At 58.7% G+C, this 22,595-nt stretch overlaps 2 protein-coding genes across 4 annotated transcripts in view; one reads left to right on the top strand and one right to left on the bottom strand.

The window, feature by feature from the left end:
* Positions 1 to 201: 201 nt before the first annotated feature.
* Positions 202 to 7,636, top strand: SLC48A1 (solute carrier family 48 member 1). Of its 2 annotated transcripts, none has more exons than XM_012753854.2 (3): positions 202 to 451; positions 5,756 to 5,923; positions 6,530 to 7,636. In XM_012753854.2, the coding sequence occupies exons 1-3, from the start codon at positions 316 to 318 to the stop codon at positions 6,664 to 6,666; spliced, it is 441 nt and encodes a 146-aa protein (XP_012609308.1). In that variant the 5' UTR covers positions 202 to 315; the 3' UTR covers positions 6,667 to 7,636. The 2 variants fall into 2 exon arrangements, with proteins under 2 accessions (XP_012609308.1, XP_075863325.1); XM_076007210.1 differs by lacking the exon at positions 202 to 451 and adding an exon at positions 4,551 to 4,686.
* Positions 7,637 to 7,753: 117 nt separating this feature from the next.
* The window catches only part of HDAC7 (histone deacetylase 7), a 36,155-nt gene continuing 21,313 nt past the window's right edge, over positions 7,754 to 22,595 (bottom strand). The window contains exons 9-26 of one of the 2 annotated variants that reach the window (XM_012753117.3): positions 22,420 to 22,530; positions 22,101 to 22,281; positions 21,701 to 21,897; positions 21,295 to 21,468; positions 20,020 to 20,239; positions 18,270 to 18,403; positions 18,005 to 18,125; positions 17,702 to 17,751; positions 16,321 to 16,428; positions 15,339 to 15,394; positions 15,059 to 15,146; positions 13,884 to 14,003; positions 13,552 to 13,649; positions 12,344 to 12,462; positions 11,529 to 11,662; positions 11,151 to 11,235; positions 9,858 to 9,996; positions 7,754 to 9,668 (exon numbers count right to left, since the gene is read on the bottom strand). In XM_012753117.3, the coding sequence (XP_012608571.1) occupies positions 9,623 to 9,668; positions 9,858 to 9,996; positions 11,151 to 11,235; positions 11,529 to 11,662; positions 12,344 to 12,462; positions 13,552 to 13,649; positions 13,884 to 14,003; positions 15,059 to 15,146; positions 15,339 to 15,394; positions 16,321 to 16,428; positions 17,702 to 17,751; positions 18,005 to 18,125; positions 18,270 to 18,403; positions 20,020 to 20,239; positions 21,295 to 21,468; positions 21,701 to 21,897; positions 22,101 to 22,281; positions 22,420 to 22,530 (2,181 nt within the window). In that variant the 3' untranslated portion in view covers positions 7,754 to 9,622. The remainder of the gene's footprint in view (positions 9,669 to 9,857; positions 9,997 to 11,150; positions 11,236 to 11,528; positions 11,663 to 12,343; positions 12,463 to 13,551; positions 13,650 to 13,883; positions 14,004 to 15,058; positions 15,147 to 15,338; positions 15,395 to 16,320; positions 16,429 to 17,701; positions 17,752 to 18,004; positions 18,126 to 18,269; positions 18,404 to 20,019; positions 20,240 to 21,294; positions 21,469 to 21,700; positions 21,898 to 22,100; positions 22,282 to 22,419; positions 22,531 to 22,595) is intronic. The other variant, XM_012753199.3, reaches the window with a different exon arrangement.

The following is a 22,595-nucleotide window of genomic DNA, read 5'->3' on the forward strand; positions in this document are numbered from 1 at the left end:
AATCACCGCAGCCTGCTTGTATAAAGGCATATTTCCGGGCCCGGCCCAGGCCCACCTAGCCTGCCACGGCGCGTCTGGGGACGAGGAGCCGAGGACTCTGCCTGGCTGGCAGGCACCCGCCGAGCAGGCTTTGCAAAGCGGGGTGCGGCCTGCGCCGGCGCGGGCGGCCTCCGGCCGGGGAGGGCGCTGTGCCGGCGGCGAGGCGCGGGGGCCGGCGGGGCGGAGCGCCGGGCGCCGGCGGCTCGGGCTGCGGCTCGGGCCCTGCACCTGTGACTCTCGGCCGCGCTCGCCTCGGCCGCCCGGCGTCGCAGCCCCATGGCCCCGTCCCGGCTGCAGCTCGGCCTCCGCGCCGCCTACTCCGGCGTCAGCTCCGTGGCCGGCTTCTCCATCTTCCTCGTGTGGACGGTGGTCTACAGACAGCCGGGGACCGCGGCCATGGGAGGGCTCGCAGGTACGCGGGGCGCCGGTCCGGCTCGGCGGGCGGCGGCGGGGAGCGCGCTGTCAGCTGCTCCGGGACGATCCTCCTGGGCGGCGCTTGCCCCGGGGAGCCGGTGGGGTGTTTACCCGAAAACGCTGGGTGGCAGCGCAGGCCCCGCGCGTGCCCGGGCTCCTGGGCATCCCCGGAGCCCCCGGGACCCGATGCCCGCCCGAGACGCCGCTGCCGTTTGCAGGAGCGTGCCGCGCCGCCCGGCTTCGTCCCCGCGCCCGGTCTGCCGGCCCTGCGCCCCGCCCGGCGCCCGCTTCCCTGGCCACCTCCTTCCCCCAAACACACACACTCGTTCCGGGGATCCTCGTCCCCCAAGCGCCCCTTCCTCGGGTGCTGGGTGAGGGAAGGAAGAGGGCTGGGGAACCCATCTGCCTCCTTCCAGTGTGGAGCCGCAACCCCCGCAGAGCCCTCGGCGGAGACTGGGAGCACGGCGCGGGGGAGCTGATGGAAACTGGACATTTTCTTTCCGCCCACGTTGGTGCCTTTGCCACCCGTCTGCTGTGGCTCCTCCGCTGAGCCCGCCGGCCACCTTTCTCAAGGAGGGAAGGGGCGGCACCGGCGCGCTGGTGGAGGCCAGGTGCGCGACACTGCTCCCTACTTGCTGTGCACCTTTGGCACGAAATTTAACCTCTCTGTGCCATAGAATTGGTGTGAAAACGAAAAATACTATTTCTACTTGCTAACATTTTTTTTCATGCTTTCTATGTTTCAGGCACTGTGTTAAGTAATCTGCTTCCCTTATTTCATTTAATCCTTACATTAATCCTACGAAGTAGGAGTTATTGTTGTGTCCTTTTTACAGATACTCTAAACTGGTTTAGAGTAAATAAATAACTTGCTCAGGGTTACACGGCGACATGAAATAATATGTGTGGGAAAGCACTTTGGGAAAAAAATACATGTAAGGGTAATGCTTTTACATATGATGATCTTATTCTGTTACTAAAATGCTTTGCTAAAAGAGCCCTACATGGAATAACTAAAAATAACTAATTTACTCATTGCCACTGGGGTTTCTGCTTTTTAAGAGGTGCATAGGTAGCCCGAGTCTAAGCAATGCCAAGCAAAGTGCTAGGATCGCCACGGAAGTGCAGGTAGGCACCCTGGCTGGCATGTTCTCAGCCTGCCAAGCCGCCCTGCCACCTGTGGGCTCCTGTCCCCTCCACACCCCACCACCTTCCATGCTCTGCACTGTTCACTTACAGCTTCTTTCCTGTTTCCTCTTGGCCCTGCTGCTTGCTTCCCTTTGGAAGGCAGTGTCAGGACAGGATGGTTGGAATAAGGGGGAAGACAGGGGTGATGGGGGAGGGCCGTCCCTGGGACCCCAGCTGGGGTATGCTCGGAGCCTGGCCTGGTGGAAGTAGAGGTGAGCGGTTCCTAGCCGTTGTGACCTGGGGCATACCAAGGCTTCCTGGGCCACAGTTTCCTCTTCTGCAAGGAGTGGGAGAGTCCCCTGAACTGGCTAGCTGACTTCCCTCCAGGTCTGAGGTGTTGCGGTTCTTCTGTCCACTCCCTGAATCCTCCATCTCCAGCTGCCTGTTAGAAAGTTGTGGAAAAGCCTTCTTTCTTGTACTCTGGGGAATTGCCGAGAGTTTCCCTCTGGCCCAAACTCTGTCCTCTCTCCGTCCCCACGGCTTCCCTTGGCCTCTGAGGCAGGCCAGCTGTGGGCTGTGGCGTTGCCTTCAGGGAGAGAGGCTAGGGCAGCAACCACTTGGAGTAGGGCCCTGGCGTTTGACCTGGCATTTGACCTTTGGCAGTGGCCATGGAAGAACCAAAACTACGTGGTGGTAGATGGCGGTGGTGGTGCACGGTGGCGGGGAGAGGATGGCCAGGCCAGGGCCATGCACCTTCCCCACCCCAAGTGGGTTCTGAGAGAGTCTGGAGCCAGTCAGCCTTCTTCCCCTTTTGGGGGTGAAGTGTCAGCGGATTTACTGACTTGTGAGCACCTCACTTCTGACTTGGCACTTTCCAGCCCAGAAACTGCTGAGTCACTAGGGGGTAGCCCTAGCATGCTCCTTCTGCCCTGTGTTAGACCAGGCAGGGGCTGGTTGGGTGTGCTGGTTTCTGGGGCCAGGGCAGCCATGGAGCTCTGGTTCCAATGGGCAAAGAGTTTGTGGGTGAGGACACAGTCTCCCAGCCTGGTGGGTATCTGGCAAAAAGTGTCTTTGAAGAAAGGCTGGTTTTGCTGGGGAGGCACAGGTTGGACCCACCTGCTCTGGCTTTGCTGGGGGGGGGGAGGGGGGGGCGGGGAAAGAGACTCTTGCTCTAGGTTTAGTAAGCCAAGGAAAGAGAAAAAGAATAGTTGCCCTAGGAGACCAAATTGCTCTGTATTCTTCCCATGTGAGCTACAGAGGGCTGGAGTGCCCGACTGTAGAGGGGCCCGACCCAGGCCCAGTGTCCTGCTTGTCTGCATCTGCGTTTCCCCTGGGAGCTCCCTTGGCTATTTTCTGTCTTCTCACCTCCAGCCCAGCTGCTGGGGATGCTTTCACCACCCAGTCCTGCACCTTCCTTGCCCTTAGCTTGTCAGCTGTAAGCCTAGAAGCAGAGCAGGGGCCCTGCTCCTTGCAGCAGGTGGGGTGGAGTTAGGGTGTGGTCTGGCACAGGCTTGCAGCCAGGGGGGCTGGTGATCTGTCCATTCTTCCAAGAGCTGTGTAGACCAGGCTTGCTGGAGTCACGGAATATCCTAGGGAAGGGTGCAGGGCTGAGGGACATTGCCTCCTGCCTGAGGGGTGGGAGGGGACCTATGAGGGCTCCAGCTTACTCAGTGAGCCCTTTGGGTAGAGCTGGTAGGGAGGTCTCTTCCGATGAGGGTGGTGGGAGCCAGGGTGGTGGGAGTGGTCCTGCCTCCAGACTAGGCGAGTGTTTATCTGGATGTGAGGCCTGTGTGCAGGGCCTGGAGCAGGGTTGAGGGGAGGTGAGAGGCGGGTAAAGTCATGATTGCTTATTAACAAAGAACAGGGCCCCAGAACACCCCAAACGGCCGTCTTCCTCTCCCTCTTGGCCTCAGCCCTCTTGGGTATGTGTGTGTACATGGGGGTGGGAGTTTTGGGGAACTGCTGGGTCGTGGCCAGTGGACTAAGCTGGCATCTTCAAGAGCCTCTATTTCGGCATTTCCTAACCCAGAAATTGCTGAGTCACAGAGGAATTGCTCTGACCTCCTTATTTTTCTCCTAAGCTGGTTTCCAGAATCTTCAAGTGGGAAAGGACCTTGGAGCTCAACTTCCCCAGCCCTTCTGTGGCGTGAGGAGACAGAGGGCGAGTGGACCTGTCCCAGACAGGTGCCCATTTGGCTGTTCCTTGAATGTACTCAGTGACAACAAGCCTCATCCCTAGGGCCCTTTAAGAAAACAAACATCTCCTTCAAGTGAAAACTTAGGATGATGTGAGAGAAGTGGGACTTTTGAGGACAGTGGCTGGTGTAAAATCCAGATCATGTAGGATGTAAGCAGCAGCCGTGGGATTATATTCTGTCCACGACTGGCCTGCTCCAGCTGCCCGACTAGGCAAGGATGGAAGATGCTTATCCCTAATCTCAGGGGTGAGGAGACCCACTTTCCAGGCCCCCAAACCCTGAGGATGGGGGCAGGGGCAGAGCTGGGAGAGTGTGTGGGAGGGGAGGCTTGGGGTTGGTGGACCTCTGCTCTCCCTAGGGTAGAACTCTAGGGTCCCTGATTATCCAGACTGGCGGGACCTCTGGGCTCACCCATTTTTAGATGTGGAAACACCAGGACTCTGGGGCATGCCAGCACCAGGCCTCAGGTTTCCTGGCTCGCAGGCTCGTGGGTTTTTGTCCCTCACCAGGCTACCTGAATTGCGACAGCTTCTTAGTTGGTATCCAGAGTTTGGCTTCATGATAACTAGCTTCTTCTTGCCTTTTTTTCCCCCTTCACTTTTTAAAAAATTATGAAATATTTCAGGCATGTAAAAAAGAGTAGACAGTTTAACAAAATCCTTATATTCACTACTCAGCCTAAGCAATAAAATAGCATAGATTCAGTCAAAGCACTCCCTACACTACCTCCCTATCAACTTCCCTTCCTCCTCTCCATTGACAGAGATAACCACTCTTCCTGGCCAGATGCTCATCCTTCCTTGTATGTTTGAGAGACTACATGCAGTGTATGCCACCCCCTTTTGCAGAGGCCTCCTGACTCCTAGGGCACAGAAGCCTGTGTGGCCCACACCCTACAAGCCAGCAGGTGGAGAGCTTGCAGCTGACTCTGCCGCTTTCCTCATTCCTCCTTTGCTGGGACCCCATGGCCCCATCCGGACCCTTGCCAATGGAATTGATATTCGTTCCACTCTTTGGGCTGTGCTAGCAGGCACTGCCTGGCACAGAGGGTTGTTTTGTATTGTATTGTATTGTATTGGCCAAGTGGCAGCTGGCATCCTAGGGGAAGTGCACACCCAGGCCCAGAGGGCAGGCCCAGGAAAGGCTGGGGGTGTTTGGCTTGCCCTAAGCTGCAAACTAGAGGGAGTGGCATGAGGTCTGGCCAATAGCAAGAAGGCTTCTTGGGTGCTGGGTGGCCCTGGAGTCCTCATGGCTGGGCCTTCTTATCCTGCAAGACCAATGCAGGGAGTTTGGGAAGAGCCCTGCTGCCTAAGAGCCCAGCTATAAGCCTTGAAACTTGGATGTTGTGGCCTCCAAGGGCCAGGTGGAGGAAGAGCGTGGGCCGGGAGGATGGCCCCGGGACAGGGTGGACAGTGGGAAGTCCCGGGAGAGCAGGCTGGGCTGCTGAGGTTCTCAAACTTTCTGATTTCAGGACCCCTTTATGCTCTTGAAAAGTAGTGAAACTCGAAGCAAAGTTTGTTTACATGGGTTATATCTATGGACATGTACCATATTAGAAGTTAAAACCTAGAACACTTTTCAATACTTGAAAGTAATACTAAAAATAATATTGAGTTAACAGCATAATAACATTTTTGTGAGAGATATTCATCTTTTCAAAACAAAAACAATCAGGGAGAAGAATGCAGGGTTTTCTATTTTTGCAAATCTCTTTAATGTCTGGCTTGCTAGCAGGCAGCTAGAGGCTCTTATCTGCTTCTGCATCTAAGTCCTGGTGATACCATGGGCCCTGTCCAGCTCCACGGGAAGCTGCACTCTGCAGTCACGAGGGAACCAGTGAGGAAGGCCAGCATTCTTAGTATTCGTATGCAGATAGGCCTGGCCTAGTGGACTCAAAGAGCCCTGGGGATCCTGGAGGCCCCCGGGCTGCTGCGTGGTGGCTGGCGGGCGGGGTGCTGACCCAGTCTTTCCCGCAGGTGTGCTGGCGCTGTGGGTCCTGGTGACGCACGTGATGTACATGCAGGATTACTGGAGGACCTGGCTCAAGGGGCTGCGCGGCTTCTTCTTCGTGGGCGTCCTTTTCTCGGCCGTCTCCGTCGCCGCCTTCTGCACCTTCCTGGTCTTGGCCATCACCCAGCACCAGAGTGAGTGCCACCGCGAAGAGGCGTGGAGGGGCAGCGCGGGGCTTAGGAATAGACCCCGGGACTCCTGTCCTGGTTCCGCAGCTCACGTCCAAGGGACCGCGTAGACCACTTAGCCTCCCTGAGCGTGGGTAGTTTTATCGTGAAAGTGAGGAGAATGAGTCCCCATCCCTAGCGATGGGGGTGTTCAGTGAGAATGCGGGAAGTGTTGAGCACTGCCCATGCGCATTAGCTATTGGCACCGCTCAGTCTCTGTCCAGCTCTGGGGTCGGGGCGCCCTCTGGTGGCGGTGGCAGAAAGTACCCAGAGACCTTTCTCCCTGCCCGCGGGGAATCCGATGCTAACTAAAGCAGGTTGCAGCTGGCATGGGGTACATGTCACAAAAGCAGAGTGCATGATACAGACCTGTGCTTGGCCAGCCCTGCCATTCCCTCACCCCCACGATCTCCTTCCTGCAACCCCTGGAATGCTCTGAAACCTCTTTCACACTCAGGTCTTTCTGTGGGGACGGTTCAGCTGCCGGGATGTTGAGCAGCTGGCCTTGTGGCATGGTGCTGGGGCTGAGAGCGGGGCCCCTCTTGAGTCACTGTCGGGCTCCTCTCCCTGCAGGCCTCACAGACCCCAGCAGCTACTACCTCTCCAGCGTCTGGAGCTTCATTTCCTTCAAGTGGGCCTTTCTGCTGAGCCTGTACGCCCACCGCTACCGGGCCGACTTTGCAGACATCAGCATCCTCAGCGACTTCTGACCCAGGGGTGAGGTCTCTGCACCCTGGGGGTCCTCAGGACCTGGACTTAGTCTCTTGAGACACTGGGGGGGCCTGATCCCACCCCCTTGGCACCCCAGAACTGTGGCAGAGAGTGCACAACAAGACGAGTGTGGTCTCCAGGAAGCTGTCAGGGGAGACCTGGGTGTGGTGGAAAACATGGCTCCTGGCTGGCCTGCCTGGAGGGCAGCTTCACACCTTCTCCAGTGGATGCTTCCTTCGCACTCAGTGAGGAATCTTTGTAGGTCAAGGGGTAGGACCAAGAGGCCTTGACCTACGCTTGGGGGCCGATGAGTCTGAGATGCGACACTGGGCTCTTTCCCCAAGGCCTGGGGGGCTGAGTGGAGAGTTCAGTGTCCCTCCTCCTGCCCTCCCACCCTGAGCTGGTCTCCCACGAGTGTGCTAGAGCCAGAAGCCATCGGCCTCTCCCTGCCACCCCCAACATACAGAGGCATCCCCACACCCCAACACGGGACTCCCCCAACAAGGCCAGACTAAGGGTCACTGAGAATGTGCTCCTGCCCCTGGAAGGGCTGTGGGGAAGGGGGCAACATGGTATAGGCTAGAAGGAGCCCCCTAAACCTGTACTGTGTACCCCCCGGCCCTGCATTTCCACTCTGCCTCCTCAGAGTACCATTGCACCCAAACCCCCGGCCATGAGGTACCTTTTCTCCCACTCCAGCCCCTGCTCACTGCCCTTCAACTAGAGCTTTTATCTTTTTAAATCTCCCTTCTGAAGGACTAAGTCTGCTTTCCTGCCCATACACTGGCCCAAGGGCTCACCTAACTCAGGAGGGAGGGGCCTGTCGTTACCTAGATCTTTTTACCTTAGGTTGCCATTTTGCACGGTCTACCCCTCTCCCATAGACCCACGATTGTGTCCCGCCCCTCAGCTCTTTGCCTTATCTGTGTCACTGTCACTTTAGCAGAAATACAGCAGCCATTTCTATCAGACAGCCTCTGGTGGTTACTTGCGGGGAGGGAATCTGGAGGGGGGATGGACTAGGAGGGGTGGGCGGGGCGGAGGGTGGTAATAGATCTCTCGCTATCGGATCAAACCATTTCCCTAGTCCACGTTGTAGGGAACAAGCAGCAGCTAGGATGCCCACGCACCCAGCCTCAGCAACCCCCCTGGGATCTGGTGTCCGTCACATGAGAGGCCAGGCCAGATGGGAAAGGGACTAGCACCTCTTCCCTTCACGCCTGCCAGGCTGCTGAGGGCCTGGGGCCAGGTCTAAGGTAAGGAGGTGCTGCTCTTCCTGCTGGAAAAGCCTGGCAGACTCGACTGCAAAGGCAGGTGCTGGCAGCCCTGGCGCCTTCCTCTCTGCTTATACCGGCCACGCTTGCCCGGGCCTGTTGCCTCGCCCATTCTCTCTTCTAGGCTCGGTGTATGCTTGAGAAGTCACAGCACATTAGAGCAGAAGGAACTGTAAACAGTATGTTTCCGGAGCCTTTTGCTGATAAACAGAGGCCTCGGAAGGTGATGGGACTTACCTGAATTCCCAGCTGGGACTTGAACCCAGGGGTGTCTGATCCATGACTCGCTAGGGCTGAGCACCTGTATTCCTGCCTCCCCCGTCCCAGGGCTGGGCCCTATGTCTGTGGACTCAGCCCAGGGCTGCCTCTTTATCACCCCACAGTGGGGCAGGGGGGATAGCTGGGGTGTGTTTAGAATGGGTTCTTCCTGCAGGGCAGTGGCCGTGTAAGAGCAAGGAGCTAGACAGGGCTGCAGCCCAGCCCGGCTCATCCCTTGCTCTGGGCTCCGAGTGGGACACACGCTGTGCGGTGCAGCTGCGTCCGTGTGCACGCACACGCAACGGCACGGGCCCTTTCACAGGCACTTTTAAAGCAAATAAAACATTTATTCAGATTTTTTTTCCATTTTTTTTTCCTTTTTTCCTTTTTTACAAAAACATGCATACATACACAGGGTATGGTGAGTCCTGGGGAAGACGCACACGCACACGCACACTCCTCACTCGCACACGCTTACGCACAAACGCTTTCCTTCTTGGCCCCAGGCCTGGCCCCCAAAAGCCTTGAAGACTTTGCCAGGGCAGCCTCCCCTCCTGCGTCTTGTGTCCGCTCTCCAACTCCTCCCCCACAGCCAGGCTAGTCCCACATGGGACAGGAGTGAGAGCTGGGGGGAGACCCCAGAAACAAGGCTCATGGAGGGAGCAGCATCTGGGGGGTCCCTGGGGGTCACACTGTGCTTCTGATGGGAGATGAAGGGTTTGGCACCATTGGATCAGGAAGCCCAGGACTCCAAGAGCACCTGTCTGCTCCACCAGGGCCGAGATGGTCAATGCAGGGCGGCCTCCGGCGGGGGCAGGGACCAGATGGAGCTCTGCTGACAGCTGCTCTCAGGGGGAGCTTCGTCTCAGTGCCCAGTGTTGCAGGGAAGCTTCCAGAGTCTTCCGAGGAAGCAGGTGAGAGGAGGGACCCCCTGTACTCAGGGATACAGGACCTCTTGGCCCCCTGCCTACCTCCAGCCCACAGAGCCTAGGAAGGGCCACCCTGGCTGAGGCCAAGTTCACATTTCTGTGTGGAGCCTGGGGCTGTGTGCAAAGTCTGGGGTCTGCAGAGCCAAAAATAGTGGTTAAGTGTGGGCCCGACCGAGCCAGTCCTCCTCTGTGCAGTCCTGAGGGACGTGGGCCACCGCCTGGGGCCCAGACACCGAAGGGGTAGATCTGTTCTTGAGAGAGCTGTGCTGGGGCCTGGCTGCCCAAACTCCTCTCAGGGTCCTCTCTGGTGCCCGTCCTAGACCCAGGGGCCCTCTCAGCCTCCCTGTGGTGACTGTCAAGGCAGGCAGGCTGTTCTCTGGCCCAGACCCCCTGCCCTCAGGATCTCTGAAGATCCAGGAACGGGGGCTATTGCCAGAGATGAGAAGAGAACCGGGTCCGAAGGGCAGGGTGGGTAGACAGAAGGTTCCGAAGCCTTAGAGATTCATTGGTTCCTCCTCCTCCACCAGCTGCTCTGAGGGCCTGGAGGGAGGGACAAGGTGGGGTGCCGGAGGGCCGGGGCCTCAGGAAGGGCTGCAGCTAAGCTTCCCTCCCAGCGCTGGTCAGGAAGCCGGGGGGGGGGGGGGGGGGGGGCTGCACCGGGGATCTGGGGGCTTCTAGCAGGGAGGATCAGAGGCGTGGAGAGGTCCCAGGCCCAGGTTCTGGCATTACCTGTCTTCAGCCAGGATGCCCACAGAGAGGGATGCCAGCGCAGTCACTGCCTCTACTTCTTCCGAATCGGCCCTCAGTCCCCGGGGCACCCAGGAGTTGGGGCAGGAGGCCAGGCGCTGCATGCAGTCCCAGTATTTACCTGGGGCGAGAAGCTGGTGAGAGAGGGCCGGGGAATGCAAGTCCCTCCGCGCTGCGCCCTACACCAGACACAGGCGTCTCAGGCCAGGACCCAAGAGCAGCGAGCCCATCCTCAGCGTGGGGTCAGCTCTCCCAGCTGCCCCTCCCCGCCAGTCACCCTCCTCCCCGCCCCCGCCCAGCCCTGACAGGGTGAGCACAGCAGGTTCCACTTGGCCCTGAGGGGATCCTAGCAGGACCAGGCCTTCCTCCCATGCCCTGTGGCTGAAAGGCCACCTCAGACCCATTGTCCTAGGTGTGGGTTCCTGAGAGCATTGGGATGACCCACTTCCTTGCATACGGGGTCCTTGTCAGAGTGACCCCACAGATCCCGAGCCCTGGCCTCCTACAGCACGAGGTCCTACTCACGGTGTCACCACCAGTGCCCGGCCCAGCACCCAGGGAAGGAGAGTGTGGGAGCTGGGGTGAACACAGCGCTGGGAGAGCTGACTGTCCCACAGCCACTGTGTGGGCTGCCACTGCCCCACCCAGGCCATGGGGGTGTTTCGAGGGCTGATGTACAGGGAGCCCGCCCAGCGCACAACCTGCCAGCCTGAGGCCTCCACAGAAAGAACCAGAGTCTCTGCTGTTATGCGCACTTCCTTTCCCCAGCCCTTTATTCATTTTTATGTCCCTAGCATAAACTCTGGCTCTTTACATAAAGTGCTCAACACATGTTGGGCTGAAGCTGAAAACTTAAAAGTTCTTTCCAAATGTGGGTGTTATTCTGAGGCCCGGCCCCCAGACAGGCAGCACCCCCACGGTGCCCGTGGCCACGAGCGGGGCAGGGGTGGCGACTCGGCCTCTGGCAAACAAGGCCTGAGTGTTGCATCGGCCTGGCCCTGGCCGAGGGCTGTGGCTACAGAGGGGAGGCCAGTCCCTGCCTCGAGGAGGCCCCTGTCTGGCGGCCCCTGCTGTGTCTACCTGGAGGGCTCACAGGTGCCCACTCATGGGGGGCTGCCCACCCTTACTGCTGGGGGGACTCAGGAATCTTACTCCAGACCAACAGCAGGTCACCTGGTTGGCACTGGAAGCCCTGGAGCTCCGGCCACTGGCGACAGTGGATCTTTGAGGTTCTTTCAGGTCTGGGCTCGGTGACTGTCCTATCTCCACACTTACTGTGTGCCCGGATCACGGCTTCCAAGGATCGGATGGCATTGAGGTTGGGTTTCTGTTTCCAGCCTTCTTCTGAAAGGGGATCCACCTACAGAAAACAGGACCTCAGCCACCAGTCTCTCAGGCACCCACAGGCCCAGCTCTCTCCCACCCCAAGGGCCCCAGCCCTCGGGCACAAATGGGCACAGGTGCTAGCTACTCCTAGGTCAGGAGGTGCTGGCCCTAGACCTGACTTGGGGAAGAGGCATCCACTTTGCCTACCTCGTTTCAGACCTGGCCACTCCTGCCCTGTCCCATCCCGTCTGCCTGCTCTTCGGCCGTCCTGGGGAGCCGGGCTCACCTGCCCCACAGAAGTTTGGGTGGGGGAGGGGGACAGCTCACCTTGTTGCCCAGCAGAGCAGCCACACAGGCCTCAGAGGCGTCACAGATGGCTGTGAGGTCATGGCCGCCCTCCAAGGCCAGCACCACCGCGCCTCCTGCCAGGTTCATCAGCTGCTGTGTCATGTACCCAAAACCTAGACGGCCGGGTGGGGAGAAATAGGAGGGGACGAGGATGGAGGAGCAGTGGCCCATTCTCTACCCCCGTCTCCCTGCTTGCTTCCTCCCTTGTAGATAATGACTGAAATGCATACGTCACTAGTCTCCAAAGTGCTTTCACACTGAATCCCACGCAAGGCTCAGAGACGTTTGGGGACTTGAGAAAGGCCCCACAGCTAGTCAGCAGCAGCAGGGCTAGGACTTGAACTCGGGGCATCGACTCCAGCCCGAGTCTTTTTCACGGAACCATGCCATCCCCTCTTTCCGTCCTCCGGGCCCTGTGGCCCACGGGGCTGAGGGAGAGGACGCAGCCCCTCCCATCCTCCCTGTGGAGGAGCGGCCAGCCCCACCTGCAAACAGCTCAGCTGGGCTGGGGAGTTCCGCGGCTGAGCTTTCTGTGTGTCAGACCGAAGTCCCCAGGGGGCTGACCTGGTCAAGCCCTCCGTGGTGAACAGGCCTGGGTCCCAGAAAGGGCCTGGGCTGTGCAAAGCTAGGAGATCCCAGGGAATCCCAGGGCCAGCTGCCACACTGCAGTCCTCAGGCTCACGGCCCTGGGCCAGCCACTGCTGCCATCCCCTTTAGACTTGGGCAGTGCCTCCCCACCCCCCACAGCCTGGCTCTCCGTCCCTACACCTCCTCCTCAGCTGGGGCCCCCTTACATTTGGCAGAAACGTGGTAGCCACCCAGAGGGGCTGGGTGACCCTCGGCAGCGTCAAACCCAGCTGACACTAGGACCAGATCTGGAGAGAACTCTCGGGCGATGGGCATGACAACCATCCTGTGAGGTTGCAAGGAAAAGAGGGGTCACCACACTGCACAGCGCTGCTGAGGGCAGAGGCCAGGGCCTGGCCATCTTTGCTGTGGGGTGCCCTGCTCTTAGGGCTCCAGGACACCGACTCCCCCAGCAGGATTAGCAGGTCCTCTGCCTCCTTGACTTTGGCTGGCCACTTGCGTCCCTGGCACACAGCCTGAGGACTCAGCCCCCAGGGAATGAAGGAGGAGTGCATGTGTATCTGTGGGTGCAGTGAGCAGGGCACAGGGAAGGAGCATTCTTACAGCCAGCTGAAAGGCTGGGAACTGGCCCAGGAACTGCAAACGCTGGGTGCTGTGGACCAAGTGACTGAGCACTGTGGCATTCAGCTACTCAACACTGGAGTGCTGACCAGGGCAACTAGGTCCTGGGCCTCTGAGGTCCTGGGCCACTAGCTCCATTCACTCATCCCCTCCCCTGCCGGCCCCCCACTGCTGCCTCCCTCTGGCCCTGACCCAACTCTGAGGTCCACTTTGGTGTTCTTCAAAGCCCTGGGATCTTGGCACAGACACCAGGAACTCCCGTCCAGGGATCCTGCAGAATTAGCTCTCGTGGAGAATATCTACAGAAAACTTTGGAGACCTACTTCCAGAGTTCTCTTTTCCCACATGGAGTGCAGGGCCCCTAGTGTGAAGTATGTAAGGGCTCCTGAACAGAGCCTGAGCCCCTCTTCCAGATCCGGAGTGGCTTTTCTTGAGGTGCTCCCCCAACAGGGACATCCTCTGCTTTTCCTCTTCCTCCCCAATTTAAGTTTTTCCTCTCCTACTCAAAGCCCACCTCCTCCAGGCAGCCTCCTCTGACTAAATATGGCAGCTCTGCTCACTCCACCCTGCCTGTCTGGCGCAGTCGGTCAACATTGGCTCTTGCTAATGTGGGACTTTATACAGCACCCTTTGACTTCTGTGTGTGTTCTGTCTTTCCACTGGAGTTTGTCTACAATGTCTCGTAACCGGTGGGGACATGGTGACAATCCAACTGATCGCCCCTAACCGGCTGCTGTTGGGAAAGGGGCAGGAGAGGGTGGCCTTCCTCCTCTGGGGGCCCCAGAGCACTTACCTGAAGGCGGCCAGGTACTCAGGATCCCCCATGGGGGGGTCCAGACCACCAGCCCAGGCCACATTGACGTTGAAGCCCTCACCGCTTCCAGCCCCTACCTGGGAAACAGACGCAGGGAGACATGAGGGAGACATGAGGAGAGCAGAGCCCCAGGAGGGGAAGCCCAGATACCAGGCCAGTCCATCAGCCTCCTCACTTCCAGATGGGGAAGCCAAGGATCAGGGAGGCTAAACGATCTGCTCAGGGCCACACAGCTCGTGGTGACGAAAGCAGATTAAGTGCCAGGAGGAGAGTCAACAGGGTGGGAGGATATGGCCCCACCGTGTGGTCACCTCATCCACAGCCCCGCTGCCTGGGAAGAAGTTGCCATCATCATGGCGATGCAGAGAGATGTAGAGCACGCTGGGGTCTTGGTAGAAGGTTTGCTGGGTGCCGTTGCCATGGTGAACGTCCTGCATAGGGAGATGGGCAGTGGATTAGGGGAGGCACGAAAGCAGAGATATGGGACCAGGACAGTTAAAAGGGTTTCAAGGTCAGTAGCCATTCTGAGGGTCGGGGCTCTAGACTGGAAACTGGGGTTCCTAGAGCCATAGTATGAAATCCTAAAGGAGGGAGGCATCTCCATCTCTGAGGAGGCAGCCACGGCAGGCCGGCCCACATGAGACAGAAAGCATGTGGCGGGGGCAGGAGTGATTAGTGGCAGAGAGAGAAGAGACCAGGATTACACACATCGGGAACCCTCGCCGCCATGTCCTGCACGAAGTCATAACGTGACGCAGGCGAACAGAAACTGAGCTTATTATGGAGGGGCAGGTCCCTGGCCTGGCCCCACCCCTCCTAGGAAGAGCTGAGCCTACAGGTGACTCACAAGACCAGGCATGGGCTCATGGGCAAAGTTCCTCCACGGTTTTCAACTTCTGCTTTGCTGTGTCCCTTTCACAGCCATCAGTGCAGAAGGGACATAGCTTAGTAGTTAAATACGTGCACTCTAGAGCTAACCGGCCTGCGTTCAGATCCGTCTCACGGCTTACGAGGTGAGTGAGTGTGTGCAAGTCACTTAATTGTTCTGTGCTCACTTTCCTCATCTGTAAAATGGGTTACAGTCAGGATTAAATCCATCGCTGTAAAACCATCAGTGTCTGGATGTGATTAGTGGAACACTGATATTATCTGCTATTATTCTTATCATAACTACCTGTAGGGGAAATGCAGACATTATTAGATCTGCCAAAAGAAGACAGTAGAGGTTAAAAGATAGCACTCAAATGAGAACTCCAATCTGCTGTGGGAGTTCGCTTTGGCTGAAGGCCTTCCCACACACCATGTCCTCTGGGCCTCCCAACAGCCCTGTGACATGAGTGTTATCTTCATCGGAATTTTACACAGGGGAAACTGAGGCTCAGAGCAGCTAGCGCAGAACTAAGACATGGAACCACATCTCTTAACGCCGGGCTGCGGTCCCTCCCCACAGGACTCTCGGATCTGAGGTGCAAGGGCAGGCACCTACCCAGTCCACAATGAGGATCTTGCTGGCTTTGCTCTGTTGCTGCAGCTGCCGGCAGGCGATGGCCACGGAGTTGAAGAAGCAGAAGCCCCTGCGGGGAGGAGAGAGAAGTCCCGCTGGCCCTTTCCCTCCCCACGACCCCACCTCTCTGGCCCCTTCTCTCCCCCAGCCGCTAGCTTGGCCCAGCCCCAGAAGGCTCAGGGAAGGAGGGGAATGTCCCTGCAGGAAGGCCCTGGGGGCCTGCCCCCCACCTCACCCCACCCAGGCCTCCCCCAGGCCTCACATAGCCGTGGAATGATCCGCATGGTGTCCTGGGGGCCGCACCACGGCAAAACCGTTCTGGAAAGAGAAAGAACGCGCTAACCCTCATCGCCACGTACCAGCTCCCCAGCCCCAGCCTCCTCCTCTGAGAAGGGGTCACAGGGCATCAGCTGCCAGCATGTCTGACCCTGTCCATGTGGAGCCGAAGTGGCCCAGAGCTGGACCCTCATGCTGCAGGCCCTCTGCTTACAGGCTGCACATGAACACAGAGCCCCTCATCCTGGGGTGACCCAGCTATTATCACTTGGCAATGACAACTGCTACTGATTGTCAAGCAAAAATGACACACTTGGCACTGCCAAACACTTCGTAAATGCCGGACTTCATCCTCACAGCATCTCTGTGAGGTTGTTACCTAATCCTCCGTATGACATCTTCATAAGACACACACTATCATCTCCAGTCCACTGATTAGAAGTCTGAAGCTCAGGTGAGCTAAGCGACTTGTCCGAGGTTGTCTGGTTGTGAATGGTAGAGCCATGTTTTTCAGCTCCACTGAGGTGCTCTGACACTGAGGACACTGTGACTGCCTTGGGCTATACACTCCTAGACAACCGGGGTGTGGGCCGCAGGACATGTCCCATAAGATGCGCAGCCCAGAGCAAAAAGCACAGGCACCAACCAGTCTACATAAACTCAGCACTGGAGGGCCAGCGACATCCCAAGACTTGCTTACAGCCACACAGTGGACCTTAAATCATCCTAGATGATCAGAACCCTGTGTCTCCTGGAGACCAGAGGTCACAAGCAGCTTGCCTCCCTGCTAAGTAACATGAACCTAGGGTTGAAGTCTCAACCTGGTCCCTAGAGCCTTCGATTTTCCTCCCAAACCCGTGTGGCAATATCCAAGAGGAACGAGACATCTGGGGTCCTGGGCCTGGATTCCCCACTGTTCCACCCTATTGCCTCCCTGTGGTGGGCCCACCTCAACCCAAACTTCCTACCTTCAGCTCACGGGAAGCCACTTTGAAGGCGAGTTCGGTGACACTGCCAGCGGCCCAGCGGGCTGCATTGGAGGAATGCAGCTCGTTCCAGATGGTGTCAGTATCCACCTGCAGGAGCCAGAGTCAGGGCCCGCATCATCCAAGGCTTCACACAGGAGCCGCGGCCCCATGGGGCAGACCCCACCCAAGGGCCAGGACCCCAGGGGCAGGGAGCTGGGCAGACAGCGCTGCCTCCCCAGTGCCCCACCGCCCAAAGGCAAGGCCTCCTGTGTCCCCAATCCCAGCACAACTTCTCCTTCCCAGCTTAAGTCCCAGAACCAGCCCATATCTGGCCAGCACTCTGCCGGCAGCATCGCACCTGCCTCCCCGGTCAGGGGAGGGGGCATGGCGTTACCTGGGCGGGACTTGGGGTTTGGGCCGGGAGGGGGTTTTAAGCCCCAGCTGACTCTGCTCAGGCCCTGCGGGATGGTCGGAGCTGGAGGGGCCGTCTGCACCACTGTCTTCCACTCAGGGCCCCTAGCCCAGGCTGGCAGGCCCCCCAAACCCAGTCCCTGGGCCTCAAGGGGGGCATGATGGGGAGATGGGGAGGGCGAGGCAGACCAAGAGAGGCGAGGAAGGCAGAGAGAGTCGCAAGAGGCTGGAGAAAGAGAGAAAGAGAGAAAGACAGAGAGGGAGAGAGGGAGGAGAAAACAGAAGCAACAACAGTTGGAAAAATCAGAAAGTGGCAAGAAATGGGAAGTTGTGAACAGGGCTCTGACTGGCTCCCAAACAGCCCCCCACCAGCTAGAGCTCCCACTTTCCCTCAGAGCGAGGCCTCCATCCCCTGCCTCTACACACCTTGCTTGAGAAAGCACTGCAGGGACATTTCTAGGTGAGGAAAGCCGAGCCAGAAGGGGCAGGAAGCCCCTCCCGCAGGTGAGGGGTAAGCAAAGCTGGGGGTAAGAGGGCTGCGTCCTGGGGTAGGGAAGTGCCTGGGTCACCAAGGACACCAGAAGCACCCTACAGCCCCACGCCAGGCAGTCCCAGGTCTGGAGACCAGCCTTACTCTGCCATGGACTGGCCAATGCCCAGCCACTGGGGTCTCAGGAAGGGAGATGATCCCAGCACAGTCTTGGCCCTGCTCTTTAAGCCTCACTCAGCGTCCACCAAACACCTTCTCAGTGCAAACCTAGACTGGCCTCCAGCTGGGGAGACACGATGGCTGGGACACCCTGGGCCCTGAGGGGCTTCCAGCCTGCAGTGGGCATCGTGGGGAAGTCCCTGGCTGCCCAGCCCAGCAGAAGCACAAGAACAAGCAGGCAGGGGCTGGGCCTGGGAGAACCGAAGGGGGGAGATCCGAGAGCCCCTGGCAATGCCCGCTCGAGGCCCTGGGCACACTTACCCCAACCCCACCACAGGGCAGCATCACAAACATCCGCTGTGCCAGGAGCCCTGTGGGGAGAGGCCCGGCAGCGTGAGTGTGAATGCTTCCAGCCTTCGGCCGGCCGGGAGCAGGCGGCCCTGGCGAGGGCTGGGCGGGCGTGCAGGGGAGAAACAGTGCAGGGAGAGTTGGGGTGGGCAGCAGAGGGGCCAGCGCAGCAAGCTGGAGCAGGGACGTATGTCCAGGAGGCTGCCGGACAGCCCCCGGGGCTGAGAGCACAGGGGCTGAGCGAGACCTGGGGCCCGGGCACCACCAAGCGCCTACCTGCCAGCTTCCCGTTGTCCAGTTTGAGGCGGCTGAGCGGGTTGGTGCCGTAGAGGAGCACATGCCGCTCAGAGTGGACCAACTGCAGCTCCTCCAGGTTGGCCTTCCGGCCCCGGACACACTGAGGAAGGACCACAGAGCTCCTCAGCCCTTGCCCACCCCTCCCATCGCCAGCGCCCCAGCTGCCCCTCATCTCCGCTCGCCCCGGGGCCTCCCGCCCCACCGCTCCCACTGCCCTTACCTCACCCTCACCTGCCCTCCTCACCTCACACTGGCTCCGGAGCCCCCGCTCCTGCAGCCGGGACCAGATGCTCTGGATGCGGCCAGCGTGCTCCGGGTGCCTGCTGTTGTCCCCGCAGGAGCACTGGTGCTTCAGCATTGCTGAGTCATAGACCAGCCCTGCGGGTGCAGCTGTCAGGACCAGGACCCCACGGCCTCCCCCACCTCCATGGCCACGACCCCCACACACCCACACATTCCTGCCCCCACTGCCACCTCAGCCTGTCACACCCGTCTGCACACCCTGACGCTTCCCCAGGTGGCCTCAGACAACACAGCACCAGCCAACGCAGCGGCCACAGAGCCGCTGCCTCCCTGCCGAGCTGACCTGACTGCTCACACGCCAACACGTCACCAGGCCCTCAAGTGCGCAGGGTCTACGCACAACGAGGCCTGCTGCGCGAGTCTCACACTGGCTGTCAGGACCCCAGAGAGGCCACCAAGGGGCAGCAGAGGAGAAAGAATTCCCAGGAAACCCCAAAACCAAGAGCTAGGGAGCCCACAATGACACTGGCCATGTAATAAGGCAAATACAGCTTTGGAGAAGTGACTCTTTCAGTCTGACCTGTGGGAAGACTATGGGGAGGACCAGCACGGTGCTGTGGGAAGGTGAGTTCCTGGGCATCTCAGGACACCAAGGCCCTTCAAAATGCTCACACTGTTTCTCCCAGGGATGCCACTCCCCAAGAGTGAACCCTGGGAAATGATGCCAAGCATGAGTGAAGATTTATGCAGCAGGAAAGTAAATAAGCAATAATCTCAACGTCCAACCACTAAGAAATCACTGAACAAAAATAAAATACTATGAGACTCTCAGTTTTAAAACTTAATGTGTTGGCCGGGTGTGGTGGCTCACACCTGTAATCCTAGCACTCTGGGAGGTTGAGGTGGGAGGATCACTCAAGGTCAGGAGTTTGAGACCAGCCTGAGCAAGAGCGAGACCCTCGTCTCTACAAAAATAGAAAGAAATTAATTGGCCAACTAAAAATACATATAGAAAAAATTAGCCGGGCATGGTGGCATGTGCCTGTAGTCCCAGCTACTTGGGGGGCTAAGGCAGAAGGATTGCTCGAGCCCAGGAGTTTGAAGTTGCTGTGAGCTAGGCTGATGCCACAGCACTCTAGCCCAGGCAACAGAGCAAGACTCTGTATCAAAACAAACAAACAAACAAAAAAAAACCTTAATGTGTCAAGAAGCATTCATAACATGTTAACCAAAGAAAGCAGGGTACAAAGCATAGTTAACGTGTTGACGGCGTCCGCACACATACACGCATGGCTAGAACAAAGACTGGATTGAACTATGGCAGAATTTAAGAAGGGTAACCTCTGGGTGGTGGGATACTGGCTGGTGATTTTTATTTTATTCTTATGCTTTTCTGTACTTTTCAAACTTTTTAAAATAATTCTGAGCTCTTTCTATAAGCAGAATGACAGTAATAAATGTCATTTCAAAAATGGGCTGAATACGTTGGCAGGAGACTGCAATTCTTATCCTGGCCTGACTCGCACTTGCCGTCTGACCACAAACCTGCCACCTTAGATTTCCCAAGCCGTGTTGTCCTCCATGGCCAACCAACTAACCACCTGCTCCACCAGCCTCACGGGCGCTGCGTGGCTGTAACAAGACTAAGCGCTCGGTGGCCTCTAAAATGTCCTGAGCACCAGGACACAGACATGGGCTTGTGCAGCTGAGCCTCCCCCTCCTGCCTCCCCCTGCTGCCACCCCAGTCTCACCTGTGGTGAAGCGCGGGCTCCCAGCGGGGGTCTCTGAGCTGGAGAGGACTCGGGCCTGGCTGGCGGGCTCTGAGGTTGCCAGCGAGGCAGACGCGGCTGGGGAAGACTGAGTCCTGGACAGGGGCCGGTGTCCGCCCGGAGCCAGAGGAAGCAGCAGAGAGTCCCCGGTGCTTCCCGCGTGGAGCCGCCCGGCCAGTCGCTGCTGCTCCCAGAGCAACACCTGAGGGAAACAGGGGGGCGTCAGTCTCCAGTTTCTCAGCGTCCTGTCCGAGGTCTCGGGAGCCGCCAGTGGTCAGACTGACCACCCAGCTCCACCAGAGCTCCCTGGGACTCTGAACCCAGAACGCAGGTGAGGGGACTTGGGTCCAGCTCTCACCAGGATCTCCTCATCTCCAGACTGTGCAGCTGCCCCAGAACACGCATATGGCCCCAAGTGTCACACTGTGTCCCCTCACCCAATTCACATGTTGAAGTCCTAGCCCCCAGTACCTCAGAATGTGACCTTATTTGGAGACAAAGTCTTTACAAACAGAGGTAATTGAGTGAAAATGAGGTAATCGGTGTGGGCCTTAATCCACTATGACTGCTATCCTCATAAAAAGAGGAAATTTGAACACAGACACAGACAGAGGGAAGACCATGCAAAGATACAGGAAGAAGATGACCCTCTGTAAGCCAAGGAGAGATGCCAGACAGCTCCAGACAGCTCCTTCCCTCGCAGCCCTCAGAAGGAACCAACTCTGCCAACACCTTGATTTGGGCTTTCCTCAGCCTCCAGAATTGAGAGGTGACAAATTTCTGCTGTCTCAGGCACCCAGTCTATGGTGCCTGTCCCAACAGCTCTAGCAAACGAACACACCACGGCTTGATTCACACGGTGAGAGCATTCTGGTTGGAGTGCTCGAGTCTAGTCCTTCCTGCCTCTTGCCCTAACCACCTGTGCCTGGGTACAGGGGCGACACGCTAGGACAGGGTGTGCATGGCTCCACGGAAGCCCAGACTCCCTGCTAGAAAAGGGACAAGGCTTCACCCTGAGACTGGCAGGCCGCTGGAGCATGTGTACGTGTGCGTGTGTGTTTATGTGTGAGTGTGCATGTGCGCACACGTGTATGTGCCGCATCTTGGTGTGGATGCAGCACCCAGGATCTTGTAGGGTAACCATGGGTCCCAGCACTGTCCCCTGCACTGCTACCACATCTCCCTCCCTTCCTCATTGCACGCTGAGCCGCAGGGTCTTGTACACGCTCTCCGAGGGGCGTGCGGGCATGGCCGTACCTGCGGGTGCTGCTGGAGAGGAAAAGGGCCTCTGGCTTCGGGCTGTGCGTGGCTCAACTCCCTGTGCTCTGGGCCGTCGTCCTGTAGCGGCCCCGCTGTGCCCCCATCTGTCTCGAGGTCCTCAGCCGAGGGGATCTGCCGCAGTCGGGGCTTCTCACTCGGCTTGGCTGGCCTCTGGGGAGGGGAGACGCCTGGCTGAGAGGCCGCGGTGGAGTGATGGGCGTGGGATGGGAGGTGGAGCGCAGGGCCAAGGACTCCAGCACCAAGCAGCTCTGGGCCCCCAGAAGCCACACCCTCCCTCTAGCCCTCCAGGTCCCAGCCCTTCCTAAGTCCCCTCTTATTTCAGGCCCCCGCCAGGCCCCAGGTAAGCACCCACTCAGAACCACCCCTACCCAATTCCTCTCACCTTGATCAGCTGGATGTGAGGTTTGAGCCGCTCCTGGCCAGGCTGCAGTGGGCCCAGCAGTAGGGGGGCGGTGGCACTGGGGGGCAAGGGCTCTGAACGAGTCCGGCTCAGTGGCCGGTGGAGGCCTGACCCGGAGAGCCGCTCGGTGGCCAGTAAGGACTGGGCAAAGTGGAAGGGCAGGTGCCCAAACCCAGGCACTGGAAAGAATGGGGTGGCGGGGGCATAAGGAGGGGACCACGGGGAGCAGTGGAAAGAAGCGAGGGCATGGGGTGGGGACCGGGCACAGCAGGGACATGCACAGAACAGGTGCAAGGGAGGGACAAGAAGCAGGGGTCCCTTCCCAAGCTTGGCCCTTAGCAGGGTGCAGGGATTCCCCCCCCCCAGAGGAGCAGGGACTCACCAGTCAGCAGGGAGGCATGAGAGACTGAGGGGTCCAGGAGGAGAATGGGCTGCAGGCGGGAGGGCAAGGTGCCCCCAGCCTCGGCCTCCAGGCCGTGGGGCAGGAAGAGGGGAGCATGGGGGCTCCCCAGGACCGGCCCCCGAGGGCCCAGAGTTGGATGGGTCCTGCGGTCACCATCAGCCTGGGAGAGAGGTGGGGAGAAGTCACGGGGGAGAATGTTCCAGCAGAGAGCAGTGGAGGTGATGGGGTGAAGCAGTAGGAAAAGGGAGTGTAAGAAGCTGGGGGGCCTGAAGTAGGGGTTGGCGCCCCAGCCACTCACCCTGGTAGGGGCAGGACGCCCCCGTGTGATTGCGGGCAGCAAGGACACTGTCGGCAAGGCGAACAGGGCCAGAGAAATCTCCTGCAGCCGCAGCCGCTGGCCCAAGAGCGCCTGCCATGGGGAGCAGGGCCAGGGGTCACCGGTCCCAGCCCTCCACCCCGGCACACTCCCCAGAA

This window comes from Microcebus murinus, chromosome 10 (assembly GCF_040939455.1).
Source record: "Microcebus murinus isolate Inina chromosome 10, M.murinus_Inina_mat1.0, whole genome shotgun sequence".
NCBI lineage: Eukaryota > Metazoa > Chordata > Mammalia > Primates > Cheirogaleidae > Microcebus > Microcebus murinus.